The sequence below is a fragment of the Nomia melanderi genome, chromosome 2, assembly GCF_051020985.1.
Source record: "Nomia melanderi isolate GNS246 chromosome 2, iyNomMela1, whole genome shotgun sequence".
NCBI lineage: Eukaryota > Metazoa > Arthropoda > Insecta > Hymenoptera > Halictidae > Nomia > Nomia melanderi.
The window spans coordinates 9980767-10003964 of record NC_135000.1 but is presented as its reverse complement, the minus strand read 5'-3'; the positions used below and the strand labels follow the sequence as shown (position 1 = coordinate 10003964).

Sequence of the window (23198 nt, the reverse complement as noted above, 5' to 3'; positions counted from 1 at the left end):
TTCGTGCCACTTGTACAAATGTAAATGTTCCTTAATTTCTCGGATGCATTGATTGGCTGGCACGAAGCTAGTTACAAATTAATTACTAAATTCGCGAATCGAAGAACATTCGAAAAGAACGAGTCCCAATCCTTGAAATTGGGATGTTTCCAACGGACAATTCAGTTGCAGGAAATACGCGAATTAAAACACGAAATTCCATTCCGTCGCGTGTTCGATCATTGGTAAAGTGGTACGCTAGATGGAGTAACCATCGTGGAATATACATGCGCAGAAATTAGGGCACCATTATCGATTTAAACCTAGGCACGGTGACACCCTCTTCGATCGATATTTTCAGCGTAAACTCTCATTCTCCTCTCTCTTTCTCGAAATTCGCAATCCTCGCAAGACCATTCGTTACTCTGTTAATTAAAAATTCGTGAAACTCCGCTCCTCGAAGAAATCAACGTTCGCCGTTCGACGGAAAAGGGAAACCGAATAATTGAAAAAAATTACGAAGGAAACAACGATCCGACGTTAAAAGAAACTAACCGGTCGGGAAAAAATCTCGAAGAATCTTCGAGGAATATCTTTGAAAGTAATATTCGCGAATGCTGATTTGACTAGCGCGGTATGACGTCAAAGCCAGTAGGCCGTGTTCACGGACAGAGAACCAGGATTGGCTGTCAGGAGTGTTCGGTCCGGCGAGGGAGTAGGAGGTCCGGGTCGCCATATTGGTTGGTCGTGCGAACCGTCTGTCGTTCGCGGTGAGAGTCGAGAGCTGTCCGCCCAGCTGAGCTGTTAACGCGCGCGTTCTCGAACGAGCGAGAGAGAGAGAGAGTGAGTGAGAGAGAAAGAAAGAAAGGAAGAGAGACACACACCGCACACACACACAGAGGGAGAGAAAAAAAAGAAGTAGGGGAGAGAGAACGAGGTTCTCTCGAAACGCGATTTCGAGGGCAGCCACCGGTTATTACAAAACCGATCTATCAGAGGGAACCGGATTGGGACCGGCGACACGTATTTTTTTTCCTCTCTCCACATTGCTCGTCGCGCTCGCGTTTCGCCAGTTACGGTCGGTGGTGTGCGCGCCCGTGGTGTCCGTCCCTCTCCTGTCCGTCTACCGTTGTGTGTGTGAGACACGTTGTTCAACGCTGTCGTCGAACCCGGAGGACAGCCCCTCGGAGCGATCACGCTTCTCCGGTCGTCGGATCGAGCGGTGTGAGAGCTTGGATAGAAGACCGAGCGTGACAGCGGTGGCCCCGACGACAGTATGGCGGGACAGACGATAAACGACAGGCTGCTGGCAGCCAGGCACAGCATCGCCGGGCAGGGCCTAGCGAAGTCCGTCTGCAAAGCTACCACCGAGGAGATGATAGGCCCTAAGAAGAAACATCTCGACTGTGAGTACAACCTGTTTCTCCCCTATCCCCTAACCATTGATCTTGGCTCGATCAAATGTGTGTGCGAAGATGTGCGCGCCCGCGCGCATTTCTCTGCGGGGTGAGAGTGTGCGATGTACACGGATGTACGACACCGTGTCTTGAATTCATTTTGAAGATTTTAGATGGGACTGGTTCTACGGACCTCTTAGGGATATTCGGATTCAGGTTTTATTCGTTAAACGATATATATATATATATATATGTGTATTTGGTTAGGCATCCTAGAGTTCGCCGTAGAAACGTTTGACAAGCGTGTTTCCTGACTCAGCGTCGACTATTCCCCAAAGTGCACGAACTTCGCGAGGAGCCGTTGACGTTACTGTATTAGTCACGTCCGATGCTTGGGAATCACCTTTCATACGGTCCTCCCGCCCCTCGTGCTTCGTTCACAGGTTACTTTCCATTTCGAGGCGTAACGCGGAGGAAAGTCGCTCGTTTGACGGTTAATCGTGTTTTTCGTGTTATCAACCTGGTCGGGGACGTTCGACCGTCCACCGGACATTTTAACCCATTTTGCCATATTTTGCTGGTACTTTTGCGGTACGTGTGGCAGCTACGTATGTTGATAGAAGATATGGTTGGCAGTATTTTCGGAAATACTTTTGAACGCGTTCCCCGCGAGAAGAATCAGTTTCTTTGAATTTAAAGGAAGATCGGTTACCGATCGATATCGAGACTCTCGACCGTCGTTTCCCGATACGAGGAAAATTGACGTGCGTCGTCGGTTCGTTGTTCCGCCGACGAACCGTCGGACGAGGAAATCTCGAACGAAGACGAGGATGAGAAAGTCGATTGAATTTTTAGTCGAACGCGAGCGGAATCGCACGTGAGACGTGTGTTCGTATCGATTCCACGCTGCTCGCAAAGCACCTGTCGTCACGTTATGCGTCCGTCATTAACATTACATTGACGCGCGTACGTTGACGTTGATTGTGTTTGTATAGATAACTTGAGAAACGATAAGAATTGTTTCTTTCTTTTCTCTCCCCCCCCCCCCCCCCTCCTCTCTCTCTCTCTCTCTCCCCCTCTCTCTCGCTCTCTCTCTCTTTATTTTCTTTTCTTTCTGTTTGTCGTTTTTATTTATTAGCCGCGTCGAGCGTAATTACGGCAGACCACGTTGGGTACTTCGGGTTACGTTATTGCCGAGAGGTTACGTCACCCGGCCCCACATAAATTTGTGAACGTTAGTATCTTTTTGTCGATCCCCGGGATTAATTAGGAATCGTTAGTTAAGTAACGGTGAAAGTTGTTGCTCGCCGGGAATCTTACTGATAACAGATGCCTCTCGCGAAAGTAGTCTCGCCGCGTTTTCGTGGCCGCGCCGAGTTGCCTGCCAACGATACACACATCGCACGTACAAAGTGCGAGGTAATCGATTCGCAAACATCGACGTTCAAATTGGAATTCGCTCGTTCGCGTAACGTACATTCCCCGGGAGGAAAAAAAACTGTTTATTCGAAAGCCGTAGGCAAATGAATCCGCTTTGGAAGTCATCGTGTGTCGGTGCTCGTCACGGTTATCGTACACTTGTTCCGGTTACTACCATGCTTACTGTTATTATAGACCCTGATTTCTATTGTATTTCGAACGTGACGGGGAACAATTTGCTCCCTGCTATACGTGCGCCGTTAATTTTGAAAATGGACCCACTAATTCCCGGTGAATTTCGGAACATCGAAGTCTGCGTTTAAATCGCTCGAGGAACATTTTTCTATTATGCAAGGAAATATTAAAAAAAAAAATCTAGTCGTGACAAATGAGAATTTATGACTAGCGTTGCGTGTAACTTAGAAGGAAATAGGATTTTCGACGATCGAAAGGATTTGGAACATTTTTGAAATAAATTTTTTGTACGTCGATGCAACGGTGTCTCGCGTATTTTGTTTATCGATTAGTAATCTCTGATAAATAGTTTCTCGATTAGTATCGATTCCGAAGATTGTTCTCTCGAGATCTCGAGGCATCCCGTTTGTTAATCGATTTTAGGTACCGATTAAAATTTCGATTATCGACATAACTAACCCGGATAGAATCGTATTTAGTTGGCTAAGAAACCGCACGAGTTCCTCGTGATTATCGATTTCACTGTCGCATGGTTGCATTAAGGTTTGTAGGTGGTTGCAACTTGGATTCGTTTCAATTCAGAAGTCCATATCCGTGGAACCGAATGGTTTAGGGTCGGATCGATACGCGTATTTAGAGTTACTGATTCAAGTTGGGCTACTGAACAGGAATCTTCGATACTCTTCGAAACGATAGGTGTCTAATTAATATCGATGATACATCGAATTATTCGTTCGATTGTTGACAGAACTATCGATATCTGTTCGACGATTAATACAGCTCGACTATTCACCACCTTGCATTTCAAATTCGAAATGGACTTTAAGGAAAATCATTTCTTTCTTTCGATATTGATAATTATTTATTGGTACGCTGTCTCGATTTATTGAGAAATCGTAATTTATTTACACTCACGGAATATTTCTTATAGTTTTTAATATCTCTCGATATACTTTCTCGATTTATCAAGAAATCGTAATTTATTTATACTCACAGAATATTTCTTATACTTTTGAATATTTCACGATACACTTTTCCGGATTTATTAAGAAACCCGATACAATTATTTACAGTCACGGAATATTCCTTCCGTAGACTGCGTGCCGAATATTTCGCACGTGTGCACGCATGTTTCGCCAGTAGGCGAGGAGAGCGCGTTTCGTTTTCAGCGAAACGGAACTCGCAGTCTTTCTTCCGGTCTGCTAATTTAGATAGTGAAATGAATTCCCGTCGATGATACCTCCGTCATCCTCGAACGCTCCCCTTGCTCTCCGAACGAGCCGAGATTCCGTCCGCGTATCGATCGGCCGTACACTTGATTCTCAGACGATGACCTCGCGATCCTACCGTCGTTTCGTTTCCTCGTGTTCTTTCTCTCGGGATTCCGTTTCCTAGCTGCTCGCAGAATTCACCTACGAAATTCATCGCAGGTCCCATAAATCTCAGTTTCATCGAGAATTCATCCGATTCGATCGATTAAACATATTTTTATTCGATTCACACATGTTCTTTTACGTCACTGCGCCTGTGGATCATTTGTTTCATAACCCTTCTTTATCGACCGACGAGGACCACCAACATTTGGATGTGTAGAAAATCGAATAATTTTAGGATAGCTTTCTTAAAATTCCGTCAAATATTTCATATTATTCCTGGTGCAATATTGCAGCCTGCAGAGTTCAAAGGGTTAACCCTTAGCACTCCAGACGGTTTTGTAATTTATCAGCAACTGCGACTAGTTTTTATGGTAACTCTGGTGAAAATGAAAAATGCTGTAACATGCCTTCGATATTTTATTTTCCTTGTTAGTACAAAATTTGGATGCGTGGAAAATCGAATAATCTTAAGGTAGTTTCTTTGAGCCGTTGGAATATTTAATATCATACCTGGTGCAATATTATTAAGGATGCACTGTTTCATACATTTCACAGGTGCGTCGACTTAAATCTAACCTCCGACAATAAAATAAAATACACGTCCTATCTCGTTTGATTTGTGACATTTCTATTTAGTCGAAAATTCTCATCGCCAGTCAGACTTGTTAAATCACAGCAACCGGTTAACCCATTCGGGACGACGATTTTTCTTGAACACGGTCCCCGGCAGCGAAATTTTCTTTACAGATACTATTAATTAAAAAAAAGTCTTATCTCGACGACTACTCAGAATAACCGATAAATGCTCATTATTATTATTTTACACACACGGAATGCAATCGTTCTCGAATGGGTTAAAGGAACATTCGAGAAATCGGTATACTGTGTCCATTTCCCCGTGTCTTATTTTGCGCAGTTGATCTATTGGGCCAACGAATGACCCACAATTCCACCGTACGATTCGCACAGTCGAAGATCGTGATCTTAAACCGCAGAAGATCGCGATCGAGGGAACGTCCCGACGTTCAACGACTCGTTTATGAATTCATTCATTATCGAGCGGCATTATTTACGTAATACCGCGAGTGCGTTCAATACGTAAACACCGATCGCCGTCGAAAGTAGCTGCAATTAACCAGCCATTCTCCTATTCCCAGATCCGTGTAGTTTTATTCACCGGGTGTAATTAACGTCGGGCCGTTGCATAGGGTTCCGATAGGATTTTTTTTTCTGCCGCGGATCTCTCCACAATGCACGGTAGACGGAGCCGATAGATCTTCTCACGACTGTTCCATTTCGTGTCCCATCATTATTCGACTCCGTCGGTAGTCGCGGTTCCACGACTCCCATATTTTTCGTGTGGCCGTGTAGCGGTAATTATCTTAATCGCCGACCGACCGGATACGGTGCGTTAGATTATGCCACTGGATTAGAAAAAGCTGCTCCCCCCGGTTTCTTGGACGAAAGTTAACCCATTTACCGGGAATTACGTCTCCCACCGGTGATCGCGATCTCGGGGTAAAAGTTTCAAAGAAATTTTCCTCTCGACGGATTTTATGCGATCCACTGATGCAATACTGTGTATAGTGGAATATGGGATACGTTTATTTTATAGAATATTCTTCGGTAATAAGCATTGCAAAGTGAAATGTGCGAATTCCAAGCGAGGCAAGACGACAGACGTATCTGACAACTTAACCCTTTGAACTTTGTAGCATAATATTGCACCAGTTCTAATATGAAATATTTCAATGAATTTTAAGAATACAATGAATTTTAAGAATACCTTAAGATTATTAGATCTTCCAAATATACAAAGTTTGAATTGAGTAGACTTAACGAGAAATCGTATATAAATTAAAGAGAGAGGCTGTTTTATTTTAATATTTCACACGTCGACGCATTGTACAAAGTTTCATATTAAATGTCAAACTCTATAACTTTGCTGTCAAATCAATTGGCGACTGAGACCCTACGGAGTGCAAAGGGTTAAAGGTCTAAGATGTAACATGGTTAATTTTCAGTAGGACTACTATCAAAATCGGTAGTAGTTGCTGATAGATCAGAAAACTGTGTAGAGTGCTAAGGGTTAACGAAGATTCTTTGGAATGCGCAAAACCTTCAATAGATATTGTCCATCGTGGTTGGCATACTGCGTCTCGTCAAGATCCATGGAGTTGAAGCGTGCTATGCGATCTAGTATAGATCCAGGAACCGGAAGAAGAGAGAGAGAGAGAGAGAGAGAGAGAGAGAGAGAGAGAGAGAGAGAGAGAGAGAGAGAGAGAGAGAGAGAGAGAGAGAGAGAGAGAGAGAGAGAGAGAGAGAGAGAGAGAGAGAGAGAGAGAGAGAGAGAGAGAGAGAGAGAGAGAGAGAGAGAGAGAGAGAGAGAGAGAGAGAGAGAGAGAGAGAGAGAGAGAGAGAGAGAGAGAGAGAGAGAGAGAGAGAGAGAGAGAGAGAGAGAGAGAGAGAGAGAGAGAGAGAGAGAGAGAGAGAGAGAGAGAGAGAGAGAGAGAGAGAGAGAGAAAGTAGATTAGCAAAATTGTGGACAAAGGGATGGGAAGGGATAGAACGAGTGTCGTCAACTCGGTGACCGTGAACCACCCACACTCCCCGTCCCGGCCGTATCCTCTATGAAAACGAATTTTCCATGGTTGCTGTGTGGCCGGTCGGATCGATTGTGACTCGTGTGGCTCGTTTGATCCCCTTTGTTTTCATCGTCGGCGTTATAAATAATTAAACGATAAGGATGACGGTAATTAACAACGTGTTTATAAACGCCGCGCGACGCGATAACATTGTGCCGTAGGATAATGTGTGCGTTCAAGGAATAAATAAAAGGAAACTTACGGGACGAACACGCGACGCGAGCGAGCGGAGCGGGCGGGCGGGCGGGCGGGCGCGACTGTTATCAGCTATTATCTGAGAGCTGAAGGGGTGTGTATGCCGAGATGTTCCTCCAGAGTAGCCAGCCTGACCGGGGGCGTCACCGATAATGTGTTTTGGTAAGACGATAATGCCGCGCTAGATCATTGGAAACCGAGTGTGACTCGCCGGTTTGATTTCAATGTTATCCTCGACACGTTTGAATTCCGCGGGGGTCACCGGTGACCCCCGATCAAATCTGATTAACCCCTTCCCGTACAATGACGAGTAAGGCTCGCGATGAAGATTTGTAAACTAATTTAATCAATGTTGTTCGTTACCCACGGATCAAGGCAAACTGTTTTGCTATTATCAATGCATTATCTTGAAATGAAATTTTCACCTGAAGTAGAATGGAAAATTTTCTTGTATTACAAATTGTCGATAGTAAAATATTACACGAGCTTAGTAACGGAAGTAAATAGTACGCCAAGGGGCTAACCCTTCGCGTTAACCCTTCGTCAAATGACCTGATCTCTTCTTTTCGCAATTATTAGAAAGGTAACAAATGTTTCTCTGAGAAATTAAAGAAATTCATTTAGCACTGTGCAAATTGAATTGTAAATCAATTACAGTCTGAACAAAATTTTCAAAAGTCAATTGAAGTGCTCGGTAGTTTTACTGTCAACCGCTACATAGTTCTAGTGTCAAGGGACAACCAAGAAAGGGGTCGGTACGTTACCGATCGGATCGAGCTAAAGTCAGCTGTTCCTTCGAACACTGCGTTCCTATCGATTGTCCCTCGGCAAAGAAAAATAGGCGACGGTACTGCGCAGCGCGTTCAGTGCCGGGGCCGACGAAGAAGCCGAAAGATTTCCGCGGATCGCCGCTCGGACTGGCCACGGTGAATGAGTTAGGTAGGACGCCGCCAGCCGCGGCCCCTCTCCCCGCGGAGAGCCGCGTTATTAGAGGAAGCGCTACAAGGTCGAGCGCGTGCCGCTCACCGGTATTTTGGCACCGTTGTGTACGCACGCGATGCACTTTCTTCCCCGACAAATAAACACGGCCGCCTGTCCGCCGCTGTTTTATCTTTCTCGGGTTTTTTGCTGTCAGGCTGTGCCTGCGCGGACGACGAATCGCGGCGAGGATTGCTCGCGATAACAGGAACAGGAAGCGGCCGCGATTTCACGGGGTTTTTGTAAACATGGCGACACGTGGCGGCCGGACGGGCCGTCTGGGTATTTTTAGAGGCCGGTTGCAAAACCACTTGGCGATATTTAGCCCTTCGTTGCACGCTTTTCCACGTACGCGTCGCCAATTTTAACCTGTCCCAAGACTCGTCGGGCATTTGCGGAACTGGTTCGTAGAGAATTATTTGTTTACCGGGGAAAGGAATCTGTATTTACTGAACTGTCGATGATAGAGTGTTTCATTTTCATTTGGACTGAATGCCGTTTCAATTTTTCAGAATAAAATGTGAATGATGGATGCGACACGATACAGGACGCTTCTTGTAATTAATTTTAATCTGTCCGATGATGCGTCGGGATTATGTTTGAAGTGGAACTGGTTCGTAGAGAATTATTTGTTTACCGGGGAAAGGAATCTGTATTTACCATTAAACTGTCGATGATAGGGGAGTGTTTCATTTAGATTTGAACTGAATGCCGTTTCGATTTTTCAGATTGAAATGTAAATGACGGATGCGACGCGATACAGGACGAGGATTATTTAGCGCTAGGTTTCTGGATCATTTAGCGCTGTAGCTAGGAAAAGTGATGTTCAGTCGATGAAAATCGAGGTGAACGTTTGCCAGGGAATGCTTGTGACATTCGGTATGCGTGAAATTGATGTGTTCAGTGAACCTGGTGTTAACATATTCGAGGCCGATGACGTGGTCTACGTCATTTCGGATCTCCTAGCTGAATGCCAGTAGTTTGAAAGTCTATAGTCGAGTATTGTCGACACAGTTGTCAACCCTTTGCAGACGAATGTCATTTTGCTGAGATGAAACTTCCATGTTTGGAATACCCAGTTTTGAACGAATGATTTAACTGTTGGAACAGCAAGAAATCAGTACACAGTTTCCTTATTCATCATGATTTAAGCATTCGGTGTTTAATTCAGCAGAATTTGCAAAAGGTTCTGTATACTTTCAACAATCTTCATCCGCAAAGGGTTAATAGGTACAATAATATAGACACGTTTTAAATAATATTAACTTTATTACAAAATTAACGTTACTTCACTGGATTTGTATCGTTACGATATGAAGTTTATTTATTTCTAGATATGGTATGAACATGAAGTTTCCATGAAAAATTGTCGCGTCTCCCAGGTTGGAAACCGTGGCCTCACGGTATTCGGTTCTAGACTTTGAGAAGTTTCTAATGCTTCCACGCAAATCAGTAACACTGTTCGAGCTTCTCCTCGACTGTTTGCGAACGCGCGAAAACTCGGTTGAACGCGGCTGTTCACGCCTGTTCGTTCGAAAGCTTTATCTGCCGTGATAAGGAACTGATATTCCATGTGTCATTCTTTTTATCGTTGGTCTCCGAGCTATTCGCATTCCACGGATAATGGTTTGCTCTTTCGATTAGCGGTCTTCAGGATTTTCCCTGACCACGGAGAAGCCGGAGGCGATTCGGCGTTAGGTGTGGGGGGAGCGCGAAGGGGAAGGGGAAAGAGATGGGCTGAATGGTTTCGTTCAGTCGCGGCAGAGGTTGCACCAGATGCGAATTGTTCGGTTTTATCGGGAATAGGCTCTGAGGTGGATAACGAGAGTGACTTTTTATTGACGCGTTTACGAGGATCTCGAGCGTTTTAATCATTGTAACGACAATTTCTCCTTTGTAACAATGACTGATTATCATCTGGTTACTCGTCTTGCTAAATATTTTCATCGACATCGGTTCTTTCATTGGAATTATTTCAGAGGAATTTGGAAGTTCCGGTCGTCGTGACGCCATGGCAGTCAGACGTGTTAATAGATGGTTGAAAAGTAATCAAGTTTTATACGTTTGGAAAACAGATTGTTCTTATTTGAATTTTATTATTTATCGCACAAAATGCCAGTTGACTCGCTGAAAAATAGAAATCGTTATTGTCGATATTCGAGGAAAGGTCGTTAAATTGGAATGAAACATTCTTGTCCTCTAATCTCTGTTCACTGGTATCCGGGAATTACAAGGGAACCGTGATCAGGGTATTATCAGGGATAACGTAAGCTTTCCTTCAAGTTTCCATTTATTATTCCAACGGAATCAACTCGGATTGGCTCAAACGACACGGCCACTTCGACTAATGCCCATTGACCCCTAATGAAAACAATAAGTAATAACAGAACAGCAATAACGGAAACGTTTCATTTCTCGTTTCAGATTTAATTCACTGCACGAACGAACCGAACGTATCGATACCGCAGCTGGCGAACCTTTTAATCGAACGGTCGCAGAACACAAATTGGACGGTAGTTTTCAAGGCTCTAATCACGGTGCACCATATGCTCTGTTATGGGAACGAGGTAAAAATCGCCATTGAGACTATCTGCATTGCAGAATGGGACTCTTTAGAAGTGCTCGAGAGCCGGACGGGGAGAGAGCAGGTCTCTTCTTCAAGTTAGACCGGACGAAAACCTCTCTTTCGTGTAGGACGGCAAGGAATAATCAATTGAAAAGAAATACCGCGGCGATGGTGTACTTGGTCTTGCTACGTTTAATTGGCTTTTCATTATACCGATATTCCAGTCGTCTCTGTTATGCTCGAATCACTTTGCTACCTGAAAGAACCAGGCAGCCATCGCGTGTTCAATTCATTGTAATATGTAATCGATTCAATGGAAATTATATACTAATAGGGTGTCGCGAAACAATGTTACCACAGTTTGATTTCAATGTTCATAACGAACCGTGTGTCCGAGTGTTATTTTTGTAAAGTAATATTCAGTGTTTTACCGGCTAATAAAATGCGATAACACTTGTTCGCGGCACCATTTGCGATACAAATAATATAATAATATAATAATAAACTATGAATAATTTAAAGGGAATCAAGCGAATTTTGAAAATGGTATAAACCAGTTGAATATCCTCATTTTCTTAAATCTTTGAATTTTACGCTAAAGCATTTGATATTGGATACAATATTTTATATTAACGTGTTGGTTGTATATTGATAGTGGAGTAACTTGGAATAGTAGTGAAAGAATAGATTTTCAGCCGGTTGTTTATAATGTAACGGGTCCCTAATAATAATAATAATGCTGACCGGTGAAACGTTCCCCATTGTATGGGATTCTGTTTTTCTTTTTCACTTGTATTCATTCACGGTCCCGAGCATCGGCGAAATTCGTTGAAGGTATTATTTACATCGGTTCAGAGGTCATCTAACTCATTTCAGGTTCAATAATGAGTTGAAGAGGGGAAGTGTCGTCGCCCTTGCACGAACATGCCCGGGATCGAAGTCCAGCATTCGCGATTCGCAATTCAGTTCGGGGCACGTTACAACATTATTGTACACACGGGGACATTGTTAATTAATTCGCAGGAGAATTCGAGCTACGATCACGAGCGTCACGTTTCGAGCACTTCTAGAGTCGTTAACTATAAGCCAATTCGACAGTGGTACTCGTATATTAACGGCGCATTGACCTGTCTATGTTGCAGAGGTTTACACAGTACCTGGCGTCCAGCAACAGCACGTTTCAGCTCAGTAATTTTCTTGATAAGAGCGGCGTGCAAGGTAACTTGAACGTATTTGAGGGGATACACTTTGCGTTAGCTTCTATCGGGTGGTTCAATTGAAAGTTTTGCCCTCCCCTCCCCCTCCTCCTTCGCCCTTAGTAGTCTCCCTGTTAAGTTAATCGGATTTGTCGGTGATTCCCATTTGACTCGTTGAACGGTATATTAATTGAACCACTCTAATTGTAAGTAGCATGGAAAATTAGTCTTCGCTTTCTCTTGCATTGGACTGTTCACTATATTCTCAAGGCTGCGTATAGTTGTAAAGTTATTGGAAGTTTGCACGCACACCAGCACAGTCACTGGGAATTGTGTCAATAACATTGAATCAAGGGTGTTACGATACTTTAAATCTTAGATATTCTCCTCCGATCTCTGATAACACACCTCCTCCCATCTCTGAATAAGAAACTTGGTAATGAACTCTTCCTGGTTAACTTATTAGCGTTCTGCAGTTATCTGTATCTGGCCTTTGTCTATGATTTACTAACCTGGAACTAATTTTCTCTCTGTATTTGGCAACAGCAGGAGCACGCATTGGTGAGTTTACTCATTTAATCGTTCATAATCGAATCCACACTGTATTGTGGCTATGTAACTGACCCTACGGTGCACTAACCATGCGTCTAACAATAAGTTCACAGATCATGGAGATACAGAAGAACTTTGGTACTTGATCTATCATTTGGAAATGGTGTTTTGACGCATCTCATAGAAAATGTTATGGATACAATTGTACGTATGCTCTATCGAATCAGTTGGCAAAGGTGTTTTAGAGGCCAGCACAGTTCTTCTGAGATCTCCATGCATCTGATTCAATTGATATTGTAACTTTTTTTTTCTTTTTTTCTTTCTCCTCCATCGACAGAGGACACCGAGATTAATCAATTCACCGTTCGTGTGACGCACTCTCATGTTTCAGGGACTGAAAGCGTGCTAGGATCGATAGTTTCAATAATGCCCTCATCACGCTTCCACCTGTGAAACGGTCGCACGCAGACGTTCGCACCTGCACCAATTCCTCTCGGTTTCCTCTGTGCAACCACTTTAGAATAAATCGTGTTGTCATTGAGATTGATGATCCGGTGAAATTTGTCTGTTCAGTAGTTCTAGACTAACCTGTAGACATTCCATCGGAATATCCTCTAAAGGCGCACAGAGGTGCTTCACTCTGGTCATTCAAATTTCTTTTCTGTACATTAACAAATTTTCACACGATTATCAGTCCCATTAACGTGTCGAGAACTCACTGTGGAACAAGTGTGAATCACGCTTGGTGATTCCTCTTTGATCCAACCCGATAATGAAATTCTTGTGTAAATGTCTTCTTAGAAAGGTTTCCCTTCACTGTAGTATTGACCTTTAATGAATGAACGCGTCTCTTGTTCATCAGGCTATGATATGTCACCGTATATCAGGCGATACGCCAGATACCTCAACGAGAAGGCTCTTTCCTATAGAACTGTGGCATTCGACTTCTGTAAAATGAAGAGGGGGTAAGGAAACACACACACACACAACTTCTCTTTAAGAAAGAAAGAAAGAAAGAAAAGATATTATCGTTTATTAATTCAACTTTCTCGGTTGGACCAGACATTAATCTCAGTGTTTCCGTTCTAGGAATGATGTGGGCGCTCTGCGCACAATGAATGCTGAGAAACTGTTGAAGACCCTGCCGGTATTACAGGCCCAACTGGACGCGCTTTTGGAGTTCGATTGCTCGGCGAATGATCTGACGAATAGCGTTATAAATATGGCTTTCACGCAACTCTTTCGGGATTTGATCCGACTGTTCGCCTGCTACAACGACGGCATTATTAACCTGTTAGGTAAAACAGTTTTGTCGCTTTCCTTCTTTCTATTGTTACTCGACCAAGCCTCGTTTGATCGGGTTTTGACTCATCATTTGGTTCCTCGGATTTCAGAAAAGTATTTTGATATGAATAAAAAGCAATGCCGCGAAGCTCTAGATTTATATAAGAAATTTCTGATAAGAATGGATCGGGTCGGCGAATTTTTGAAGGTCGCAGAGGTAAGGCTGTGTGTGGAACCTTTGGTTTCGAATATACTAAGCGTGTGCACGCTGGTAATTTATCGTCGAATTGATTCGTATTTGTTTCGCAGAATGTCGGCATCGATAAAGGGGAAATACCTGATCTAACAAAGGTAATAAAATACTTTATGCGATGTAAGTAACCTCTTGTCGGAGAGGGGCTAGGCCACTCGATTCGACATTTACCGGGGATCAGATTAATTTCATTCTGTTTAATCAAGTAGTTCTTCCACTCGACATATTGAAAATAGATATTTTTTAGGCCCCGAGTAGTTTACTGGACGCGTTGGAGCAACATCTTGCCTCTTTAGAAGGGAAAAAGGGCTCGGCTGCCAACACACCCACACAATCGGCAAGGTATGTCGTTTACAATTTTTCTATACGACTCGAGTTTATGTTAACGTTCAGAGTATGAGTAAAAGTATACTAACTTTGAAGAATATTTTGCGATATCTGAACGTATTCGTTTTTATCAAAGTAAAAGGTGTAATGTGAAAAACCAACAGTATATACCGATTGAAAAGAAAAGAGAAAAAAAGCACAGTTGCATTGAATCAACAAAGAATAGGCATTTTGATAAATCCCAACAGACTTTCTCCCACGTTTACCGTTTTCTACAAATTCTATAAACACGAAAATACAAATCCCATTTATCATCCGACCGATAATCATTCTATTCTCCTCGCAAAATGTTTTGTCAGTTGTAGGGTGAAAGGTAATGTGGTCATTTGTTTTTTATTGCTTGGAAAAAAATGCGCTTTTACGTTTCAAACATAACGTTTCTTTCTCATTCTTTTTTCTTTATTCGTTGTTCGTTTGTGTTGCGGTCTACGATAGTTGCAATTTTTAAAGCCCTCGTTTGGCGTTGCCTTTGCTTTTTCATTTCTAGAAATTGGCCAAGCATATTTCAGTTTCGTTTTCTTGTTTAAGCTGCGCGCTATACATGCTGCTGCTGCTCAAAAGTTGCGTGCTACTTGTTCAGTGAAAGCTACGTACACATAGAAACTACGCGATTCGTATAGATTATATTTACTTCTTAACACTCATGGAAAATGATATTACAGGAGACACAGGTGAATTAACTTAGAAGGTACTATGTTTTCAAAATTATATATGTATATATTTATTTTTTCCATAACGCAATTTTATATTAACCTTTTGAGCAGTGACGACGTGTGTTCTTTCGCTAAATCTTTACTTAGCTTGCTAATATGGTTTTTCAGTTTCGCGTGCAAAATATATTTTCGGTACTCTTACGTTGACTACAGCACGTGTCCAACGTTTCCGTTTTCTTTGGTTCTTAGTTCTGTACAGTTTCCAACAGTACGTTACGAAGGTGCAACGCAATCTTGGAATAAAACTGAATCGATCGAAAGTTTCCAATGAAATTTTCTTTTCCGCGACACGTTCCCGAAATTATTGTAAATTCGCTCGACGTCGAGGAAACGTGTTCGCAGTTTAAACTGTCTCTTCTGTGTGTATTACGATAGCCTCTCTCACTCTGTCTCTCTCTTTCTCTCTCTCTCTCTCTCTCTTTCTCTTTCTCTGAATCTTCACTTTTACAATGAAAATTTTGTTGCAACTGACTCTCGTTTGTCACTTACAAGCCAAAGTGTTGTTCGATTATTGCACAATTTTCTTTCTTGATCCAATACTTGTCGTTCTACCGATCAGAAGCTAGAAGCTAGGAATTCGATATTTTATTGCACACAAGTAAATCTGTATATAAATACTGTATACGTATGCGTGAGCGTTGTGTGTAACTGTGCGTATGAAAGAGAGGAGGGTGTACACCGTAGAAATAGCAAAGACAAAGGAAGGAGCGTCTTTTTTTTTTGTTGTTGTTTCGTTCGTTCATTGTAACTCACATTGTTATTAGGTGGAACGAGTTCAAAGTAATCGCTTATGTGCTTCTATTTAACTTGTTAACCGGGGTAGAACGGGTTCACGTCGCGTTGTGTTCAACAGCGTACCGCGCTGTGTTACTCGTCATTGTTATTTTTCTCTTTATCCGTTTAAAAACATTCTTCGTTCAACCTTATAGTAATAATAATAATAACAATCGAATTATTATAATAATTCCAATACATTGTCCCTTGGTAATATCGAAAATCTCTTGGGGAAAAAATTGAATCCACTTCGGATCGTTGGTCATTCATTGTTCATTAAGTCCGCGGAGATGTTCAGATCGCCCGGTTCACAGGTTAAAACAAAGAGACAGAAAAAGTAGCCAGCTAAATACGGTCTAGTAAAAAAAAGGTGTCCGTACAAGGGAAAGGGGAGGAGGCCCGCCGCATATAAAAGCAGCATGCGTGTCCTGTTTGTCTGTGTAAACGTGTGTCTGTGGGCGTGTATGGGAGCACTGACTAGTTGAACTTTTTTACACATCGTTGTATCTTTATACATATTACACCGTTTCTTTGTTTTTTTGTTTGTCTTCTCCTTTGTTTTCAATGATCAACGTTCCTTTTCGCTCCTTCTCTCTCGGCCACACTCGTCGTCTACGTTGAAAATGGCTTCTCTTCCCGCCGTTCCTCTGTGAAATCCACGGCTCTCCCGTCTCCGAGACGACACGTCCGATCTCCTCCCGCCGTTCTTCCTGCCCGGCCTCCTATCATTATCCAAGCAGCAATAGAACGAATGTAAAGTCGGGAGTGTCCGCCCTGTCTTCCACCAGTACTGCGTTTGGAACAGCAGCCAGTAATAACCGCCTCGACCACACCGGGAACGGACACATCGACGAAGCCCTGAGGCAGCAGGCTCTGGCCGAAGAGGAGGCTGCCATGAATCAGTACAAGGTATCCTAGAACCGTGAACCCCCTGGCAGTAGCGTTTTCTTTCCTGCATCAGAATAGAGACGGTTTTCAGTTAGATCGGTGATCTTTAACACGCTGAATACCGCACGATTTTATCAAGCGAAACACACAGAATGGAAAAATATGTTATTATAATTGCACGGTGATCTAGCTGAATGTCAGCGTATTAGGTGGCATTATTTGTAATATAGAAACGTTTCAATCGAGTGAACTATAGCAATTTGTCTACGGCATTCAATGTGTCAACCTTTCCGCTGATCAGCACCTTCTTGGGTTTGAGAATAGTGTGTTTTTGTTTTCTTTTTGTCCAGGAAATCACGTGTATCGCGGGATCATTTATTTATTGAGAAACAAACAGATACATTTACAGTAGAAATAGTGATACGGTCATAGGAAACAGTCGACAATTTCAATTTTCAATGGATACATTGTTGTTGTTATTTATTCATAATGATATTATGAACCACCGAGTTAGACACCATGCTCGATAGTTCCATGCCAGTGTGTTTTATGGGTTATATTACATTCCAGGCGAAGGTGCAGTCCCCGTCAACCGGGCCCAGCACAAACCCATTCCTCAGTTCGCCAACGAACAATGCTGATCAACCCATCGTAGACCTGTTCGGTGCACCAGCAGCGACGGCGACCAACGAAGCTCAGGTAGAGCCGTCTACACTCTATATGCTGTTCTCCTAGAATAACGTTTCCATGCGCGAGCGATCGGGAATTGATTTTATTGCTTTGAGCCACAGAAAGCATCGGACGATTTGCTCCAGTTAGCAGGAAATCCGTTCGCAGACATGTTCGGCGGAGCTCAGACCGCACCAGCTCAAGCTGCGCAGCCGCAGAACAACATGTGGATGACTAATGGTAACGGTAAATACAAGTTTCCCTTTTTGTTTATTTCGTTACCTTTTTATTTCTCTATTGGAAGCATTATTATTGATCTCTCGTGGTGGTGTGTCAGTGGCGTTTGTTCACACGCTTTTGAAACGACGATTGAATCAGGTTATGTAAAGCAGTTCCGATCCTTAACCTTTTAATCTTGAAACTCGACTTGCGAACGTCGAAGCGAATAGTGTCCCGTGAACAAATGTTCAAGCCCACCGTGCATTTTTCTCAAACCGTTGGACTGTTCTTTTATGTTGTTTCATCAGTATCTTTTATTTTTTGGTTTGTAGGGTTTCCGGCAGTACCACCGGCAAATAATAACTTTGTTACAGATAACAGCTTCTCCTCCGTGTTCGGTAATCAAGACGCTCAATCTGGTAAGTGTCAAATTCGTTCGTTCCCCTCTCGATTACAAGACAAATTTTATTCTGCACCGTTTCTCTCTTTGTCCTCGTTCACATTGTACATATATATCTCTCTCTATATATATATACATATTCCCGTTCCCAATCTCTTTTACTGCAAACAGTTCTACCGCTTAATACTTTTTTATTGTACCATTTGCATCTTACTCTAAATTGCCTAGATTCATAGGTGAGACGATGCCTGTGCAAGTTGATCCTCATTTATACAAACATCTGCGGGAACGATATATCCAGCAGAGACATTTGTTACATAGCGAAACACAAGAACAGCATTCTTATAGTTTCCAAATACTTCTCATAGACACTTTATTGTCAGATTGTAACAGTAAATGTGCTTCGTGGTATGAGTCCAGTCCGTTTCAAGCGTGTGTCGAGTCACGTCTGCAGTGCAGTAAGAGACATCGTTGTTCGCAAGATACAATACTCTATCGATAAGAGCGACACGCTTAACTATTCTTAAATCTCCGATTACCTAGATCCAAGCGAACGAACATCAACTTCTCTAGGAGGAATAAAGCAAATTCCGCGACAAATCAAACCTAGCGTCAATCTAGTAACCGCGCGCATAATGTTGCAGCGTTTCACTCGAAGAACAGCGATGTGTCTTATCCTCATCACCCACGTGCCATCGTCCCTATCATCATCACCATCACCAACACCATCATCATCATCATCGTCATCATCATCATCCTAACGGTATCATTCCACGGGAAGCGTGCACGCTAACGATAAACTCACTGTCGTCCTCGTCGAAGCGAACATACTAACCTCAGCGCAAGACTAACCGATCTCGGGCGTGCGAATGCCCGAAGCTAATCAATGCACACCTTGATTTTTGCGCAAGCTGGTGCCCCAGGAACGTCCGGATCCGTACCGAATCCATTCATGTCCGACTTCCCCTCCCTCGGTCCTCAGCCGACGCAGCAGAACGCTGCTGCTGCTGCCGCCTCTTTCGGTCTGTTTGAGCAGCAGGGTGCCGCGCCGGATATTACTAGCAATACGGTGATAGGTGGTGACGGCCAGCAACAGTTGCAGACCGGAGACCTGTTCAGTGCTGGCGGCCAGGCAGATCTCTTTGGGAGCGACTCAGCAGTGCTCCGAGCCGCGGAGGGCGCCGCTGGGGACGTTGCCGGCGAGACACCGTCCTCAGCGGCCCTTGCTTCTGGCAAGTCCACTGCCACGCCGCCTCCCAGACCGCCGCCTCCCGCGACAGCCGGAAACGGCACGCCTAGGCCCTCCTCGCCGACGATCCACGGAGCGGCGACCGGCAAACCCGGCGCCGGGCAACCTGGCGCCGGCCTAGCCGCCGCCGCTGCTCCCAGCAAGAGCGCGTTCGATGATCTAAACGATAGCATACGTATGGCACTGGGCGGGTCTCCGTCGCGATCGGCACCCGTCGCTCAACAAATTCCAACCGCCACTCAACCGGCACAGCAACCTACGCAGCAGGGTTTCAGCATGTTTGATATGCCCGGTAACGTGCCAGCCACCGGGCAGCCTGTTATGCCTGGTGGATCCATGATCGGCTACGGTATTGCGAGCCAAGTTCCGGCTGGATACGGTTCCCCGACAAAACAGTCGATCTCAGGTGATGGGATATATGTATAGATGGTTCCTCTCTCTCTTTTTCTCTCTCTCTCTCTCTCTCTCTCTCTCTCTCTCTCTCTCTCTCTCTCTCTTTCTACTTTCTCTCTTTTTGTATCTTCCGTGCATGCCTTAAGAGAATCAATAATATTCCACGGATCGCCGGCTACGTACTCTCTTCTCGATACGTTTTTGTACCATATGTTTTTTGTTTATAAATAATAGTACCTTCCGGATAATCGTTTGGCCCAGGTGTTGAGAGAGTTAGCCCCTGTTTTACTACTATTTGTGTTTGGAACGTAGACCTGTCGAGTCCTGGTATGGGATACTAGATAGTTAGGTGTGTCTTTAACACGGTGTGCTTCGTTGTGTTTGAGGACTGCTTCGAAATTATTGTTGCCGCGGTAGTTTCGTCATCGTTTGTAGAAGAGACGAACATCGGTTCGTTGTGTCGGGAAGCTTGTAGTTCTCATAGGAATGAAGTACGTACCCCGAGAAGTGCAGCATTAGTGATTCTTGCCTTGTTCTGTGCTCGTGGAATTATGTACTGCTACGCTTGAACCTCTCATCTCATTAGTCGACGATATTTGTTTATAATCTGACATCGTGTACACATCATAGTAAACGAGAACATGTTTATTTTACGACTTTATTTCTTGTGGAAGAAAGCATGGCATCTTAGACCTGACCTATACAAAGATTAAAGAAGCTCTCTCTATCTCTCTATCTCTCTCTATCTCTCTCTATTTCTCGTAGAATCCCAGAAAAGTTTGTCGACTCGATGGTTGGGATCATTTGTATTTTCAGTTTGTAGACTGTACGGCACCGTTTGACATTTCACTTAGCGCGGTAGTCCCTGTCCGTTAAGATCCATGCTTTTGTTGAGTTACAGAGTCTCACATTGTTATTTTCTGTAACCGTGCTCCGCCATTTTCGGTTCTGCTTTTCCGGGGCTTTGGCTGATGTAGATGTTGCTTAGGTTTTGACGGTTTGACCTCGGTCCTGATGCCTACCACTGTAGCTGGAGATAATCATATTTCAGCAGCAGGGCAGCAGCCGAACGTGGCGGCCACTGGCAAAGTCCTCACCGGGGATCTGGACAGTAGTCTGGCCAGCCTTGCACAGAATCTGACCATCAACAAGAGCGCGCAGCAGCAAGTCAAGTAAGTCAGAATGTTTAGAGCGACGCGCCGCAGGCTTATCGTCTACTGATCAAAAATTCAACATTACTCGCTAAGATGATTTAATATTTTTTTAGAGGGATGCAATGGAACTCGCCTAAGAATGCTGCGAAAACGGGTGGCCCGGCTGGATGGACACCGCAACCAATGGCAGCCACGACAGGCGCCGGTTACCGTCCAATGGTGAGTGGATCACGACGTGCCTCGATCCATCATTTTCTCAGTATTTTGGAGTTCCCACGTCGGCACACACACAGTGTTCTTAAGATCATTACCGAGCTATATATATCTCCTCTTAGGACAATATTGCACCGCAATCCTCACGTTGTTCACCCTTCAAACTCTTTATTCTTCTCCGATAAGAGTCGATAACGTGTTATCTGTTCCTTATGGTTTGACATTGAATCTTTATCAGCATGCGCCTCTTACTTATTATCGAATCACTGTTTATTACGAGTAATTCTGTCAGTGTCTCCGCACCGCTCCGCGATAACCATTTCTCGTCCGTTCTATTTTCGTTTCTGCGGTACGGACAGACTAAACAGAAAACAACAGATACAGTTGTACATAGTAGATAATCGGGGAGAGCAAGTTCAATGACAGAGAAAAGAAAGTTCACGGGGAATTGTATTTCCTTGACCTTAGGTCAATCATGAATGAGTACACGATTTAGCGTTATCACGCTTGCTTCATCGCTCGTTAAGCTTCCACATAGATAAATCACTTTTGACGTACGTACTTTTTGCTTTCTCTCTTTCTCTCTATCTCTTTCTCTCTTTCTTTTTTTTACATTGAAGTGGTAATTGAAGATTAACCCCGTTTCATCTGAACGATCTCTTATCGATCATGCAATCGGATGGCCAGTCGATCTTTAGTTGTACCACTTTCATGTGAGAATCTGTTTAATTAGAGCAGTGCTGCATTAGATTACAGATTTATTATCTTTTTAGTATGAAATGTGTCATAAGAATCTAGTTAGAATATGAGTATAAACGGTGATTGTTAATTGGCACACTTAGTACGATGCATGCATGGCATATGGCATGCTACGTGGCTGTTGCAGGGTCAAGGAATGACGCAACTTCCTCCAACTACCCTGGGCTTCCCTCCCCATTCTACGGCATTGGTAAGTTGTATTTTGTAATAGACATCCTATCTGTTTCACGTTGCTACACATAAAGTATCGCCACTAATCAGCCTCCATATATAAAGACAAACATTTCTGTACTCTCTTTAAGCAGAAGTAATCGGAAGTGTTATATTTTTAAACCTATGAGACAACTCTCGTCCAGCATCATTGTTCGAGTATGCTCGAGTGGCAACTGAATCAGATTAATGTGTTTAAAGCAAAAATAATTCTCTGAACATACACAGTGTAACATACAAATTTTTACTGTTATGTCGCATCTGGGTATTCTCTCTCTTCCTCTCTCTCTCTCTTTCCCCCTCTCTCTCACCCTTTCTCCCTGTTTTTGCTTCTGTATTGATTCTTGTACATTTAATGCATACGTGATTTAATGAAAAGTTAGTTTATCTGGTCGACTAGACTCTCTGTATCTTTCTCTGTGTTCTTGACTACTGCACGTTATGACTAGCACTCTGTCTCACCAGTGATACACATATATCACTATGAGTTTTGTATTCTTTTCCGTTTGTAAATAGAAATACTTGTATATACACTCTCCGGCTGTAGTGGATCCTTGTCTATTCGCATCCGACACATACACCTGAGATCAGTGTACAAAGTATCCCATCTTGAACTGTTATCCAGAAATCTGTTTAAGACAACTGATAACCGCACACGTAACACACATATAAATTACCTTAGAAAATCTCTATTCGGTCCCGATTGAAAAATGGTCAGGCCTCAGAATAAAACAATTCCAGAGAAGATACATGAAAACAGATTGGGCTTGAAACGGTAAACATTCCAGAAGTACAGGCTGGATCTGATTGGGCGGCTTTCTGGTGTCCCTAGGGAATGCAAGGTGTGCCAATGGGCATGCAGGGCATGAGGCCGATGATGAACGCAATGCCTGGCGGTCCCGGTGGCATGATGGTTGCAGGAGGAGCTGCGCCAATGATGATGCCCAACGCGAATCCCATGATGGGTGCTAATCTGCAACAGCAACAGCAGCAGCTGCAACAGCAACAGCAGCAGCAACAACCACAAAGTGCTGCGCAACCGCAAAATAACGCAGTCCAACTTGACCCATTCGGTGCTCTGTGAAGCGTTTAGGTATCTATTCCCCCCTCACCGTAGAAACTTTCTAGCGACGAA

General features: G+C 43.6%; 1 protein-coding gene and 1 long non-coding RNA gene across 33 annotated transcripts in view; one reads left to right on the top strand and one right to left on the bottom strand.

Moving 5' to 3' along the window:
• Positions 1 to 178: 178 nt before the first annotated feature.
• The window catches only part of lap (phosphatidylinositol-binding clathrin assembly protein lap), a 29548-nt gene continuing 6528 nt past the window's right edge, over positions 179 to 23198 (top strand). The window contains exons 1-20 of one of the 32 annotated variants that reach the window (XM_076374350.1): positions 8382 to 8587; positions 8697 to 8797; positions 8913 to 9063; positions 10609 to 10751; positions 11893 to 11968; positions 12493 to 12507; positions 13361 to 13463; positions 13588 to 13796; positions 13893 to 13999; positions 14092 to 14133; positions 14283 to 14377; positions 16650 to 16818; positions 17368 to 17496; positions 17589 to 17712; positions 18018 to 18104; positions 18997 to 19740; positions 20779 to 20899; positions 20995 to 21100; positions 21981 to 22043; positions 22896 to 23156. In XM_076374350.1, coding sequence (XP_076230465.1) covers positions 9018 to 9063; positions 10609 to 10751; positions 11893 to 11968; positions 12493 to 12507; positions 13361 to 13463; positions 13588 to 13796; positions 13893 to 13999; positions 14092 to 14133; positions 14283 to 14377; positions 16650 to 16818; positions 17368 to 17496; positions 17589 to 17712; positions 18018 to 18104; positions 18997 to 19740; positions 20779 to 20899; positions 20995 to 21100; positions 21981 to 22043; positions 22896 to 23147 — 2631 coding nt within the window. In that variant the 5' untranslated portion in view covers positions 8382 to 8587; positions 8697 to 8797; positions 8913 to 9017 and the 3' untranslated portion in view covers positions 23148 to 23156. Of the gene's footprint in view, positions 1386 to 7976; positions 8146 to 8381; positions 8588 to 8696; positions 8798 to 8912; positions 9064 to 9907; positions 10451 to 10608; positions 10752 to 11643; positions 11723 to 11892; positions 11969 to 12492; positions 12508 to 13360; positions 13464 to 13587; positions 13797 to 13892; positions 14000 to 14091; positions 14134 to 14282; positions 14378 to 16649; positions 16819 to 17367; positions 17497 to 17588; positions 17713 to 18017; positions 18105 to 18996; positions 19741 to 20715; positions 20900 to 20974; positions 21101 to 21980; positions 22044 to 22895; positions 23157 to 23198 lie in introns of those variants that run through there. The other 31 variants (XM_076374351.1, XM_076374360.1, XM_076374348.1 and 28 more) reach the window with 31 other exon arrangements.
• Positions 20807 to 22901, bottom strand: LOC143176910 (uncharacterized). The gene is made up of 3 exons (XR_013001453.1): positions 22741 to 22901; positions 21015 to 22677; positions 20807 to 20941 (listed from the first exon to the last, which is right to left on the bottom strand). It is a non-coding gene; the product is annotated as an uncharacterized LOC143176910 (long non-coding RNA).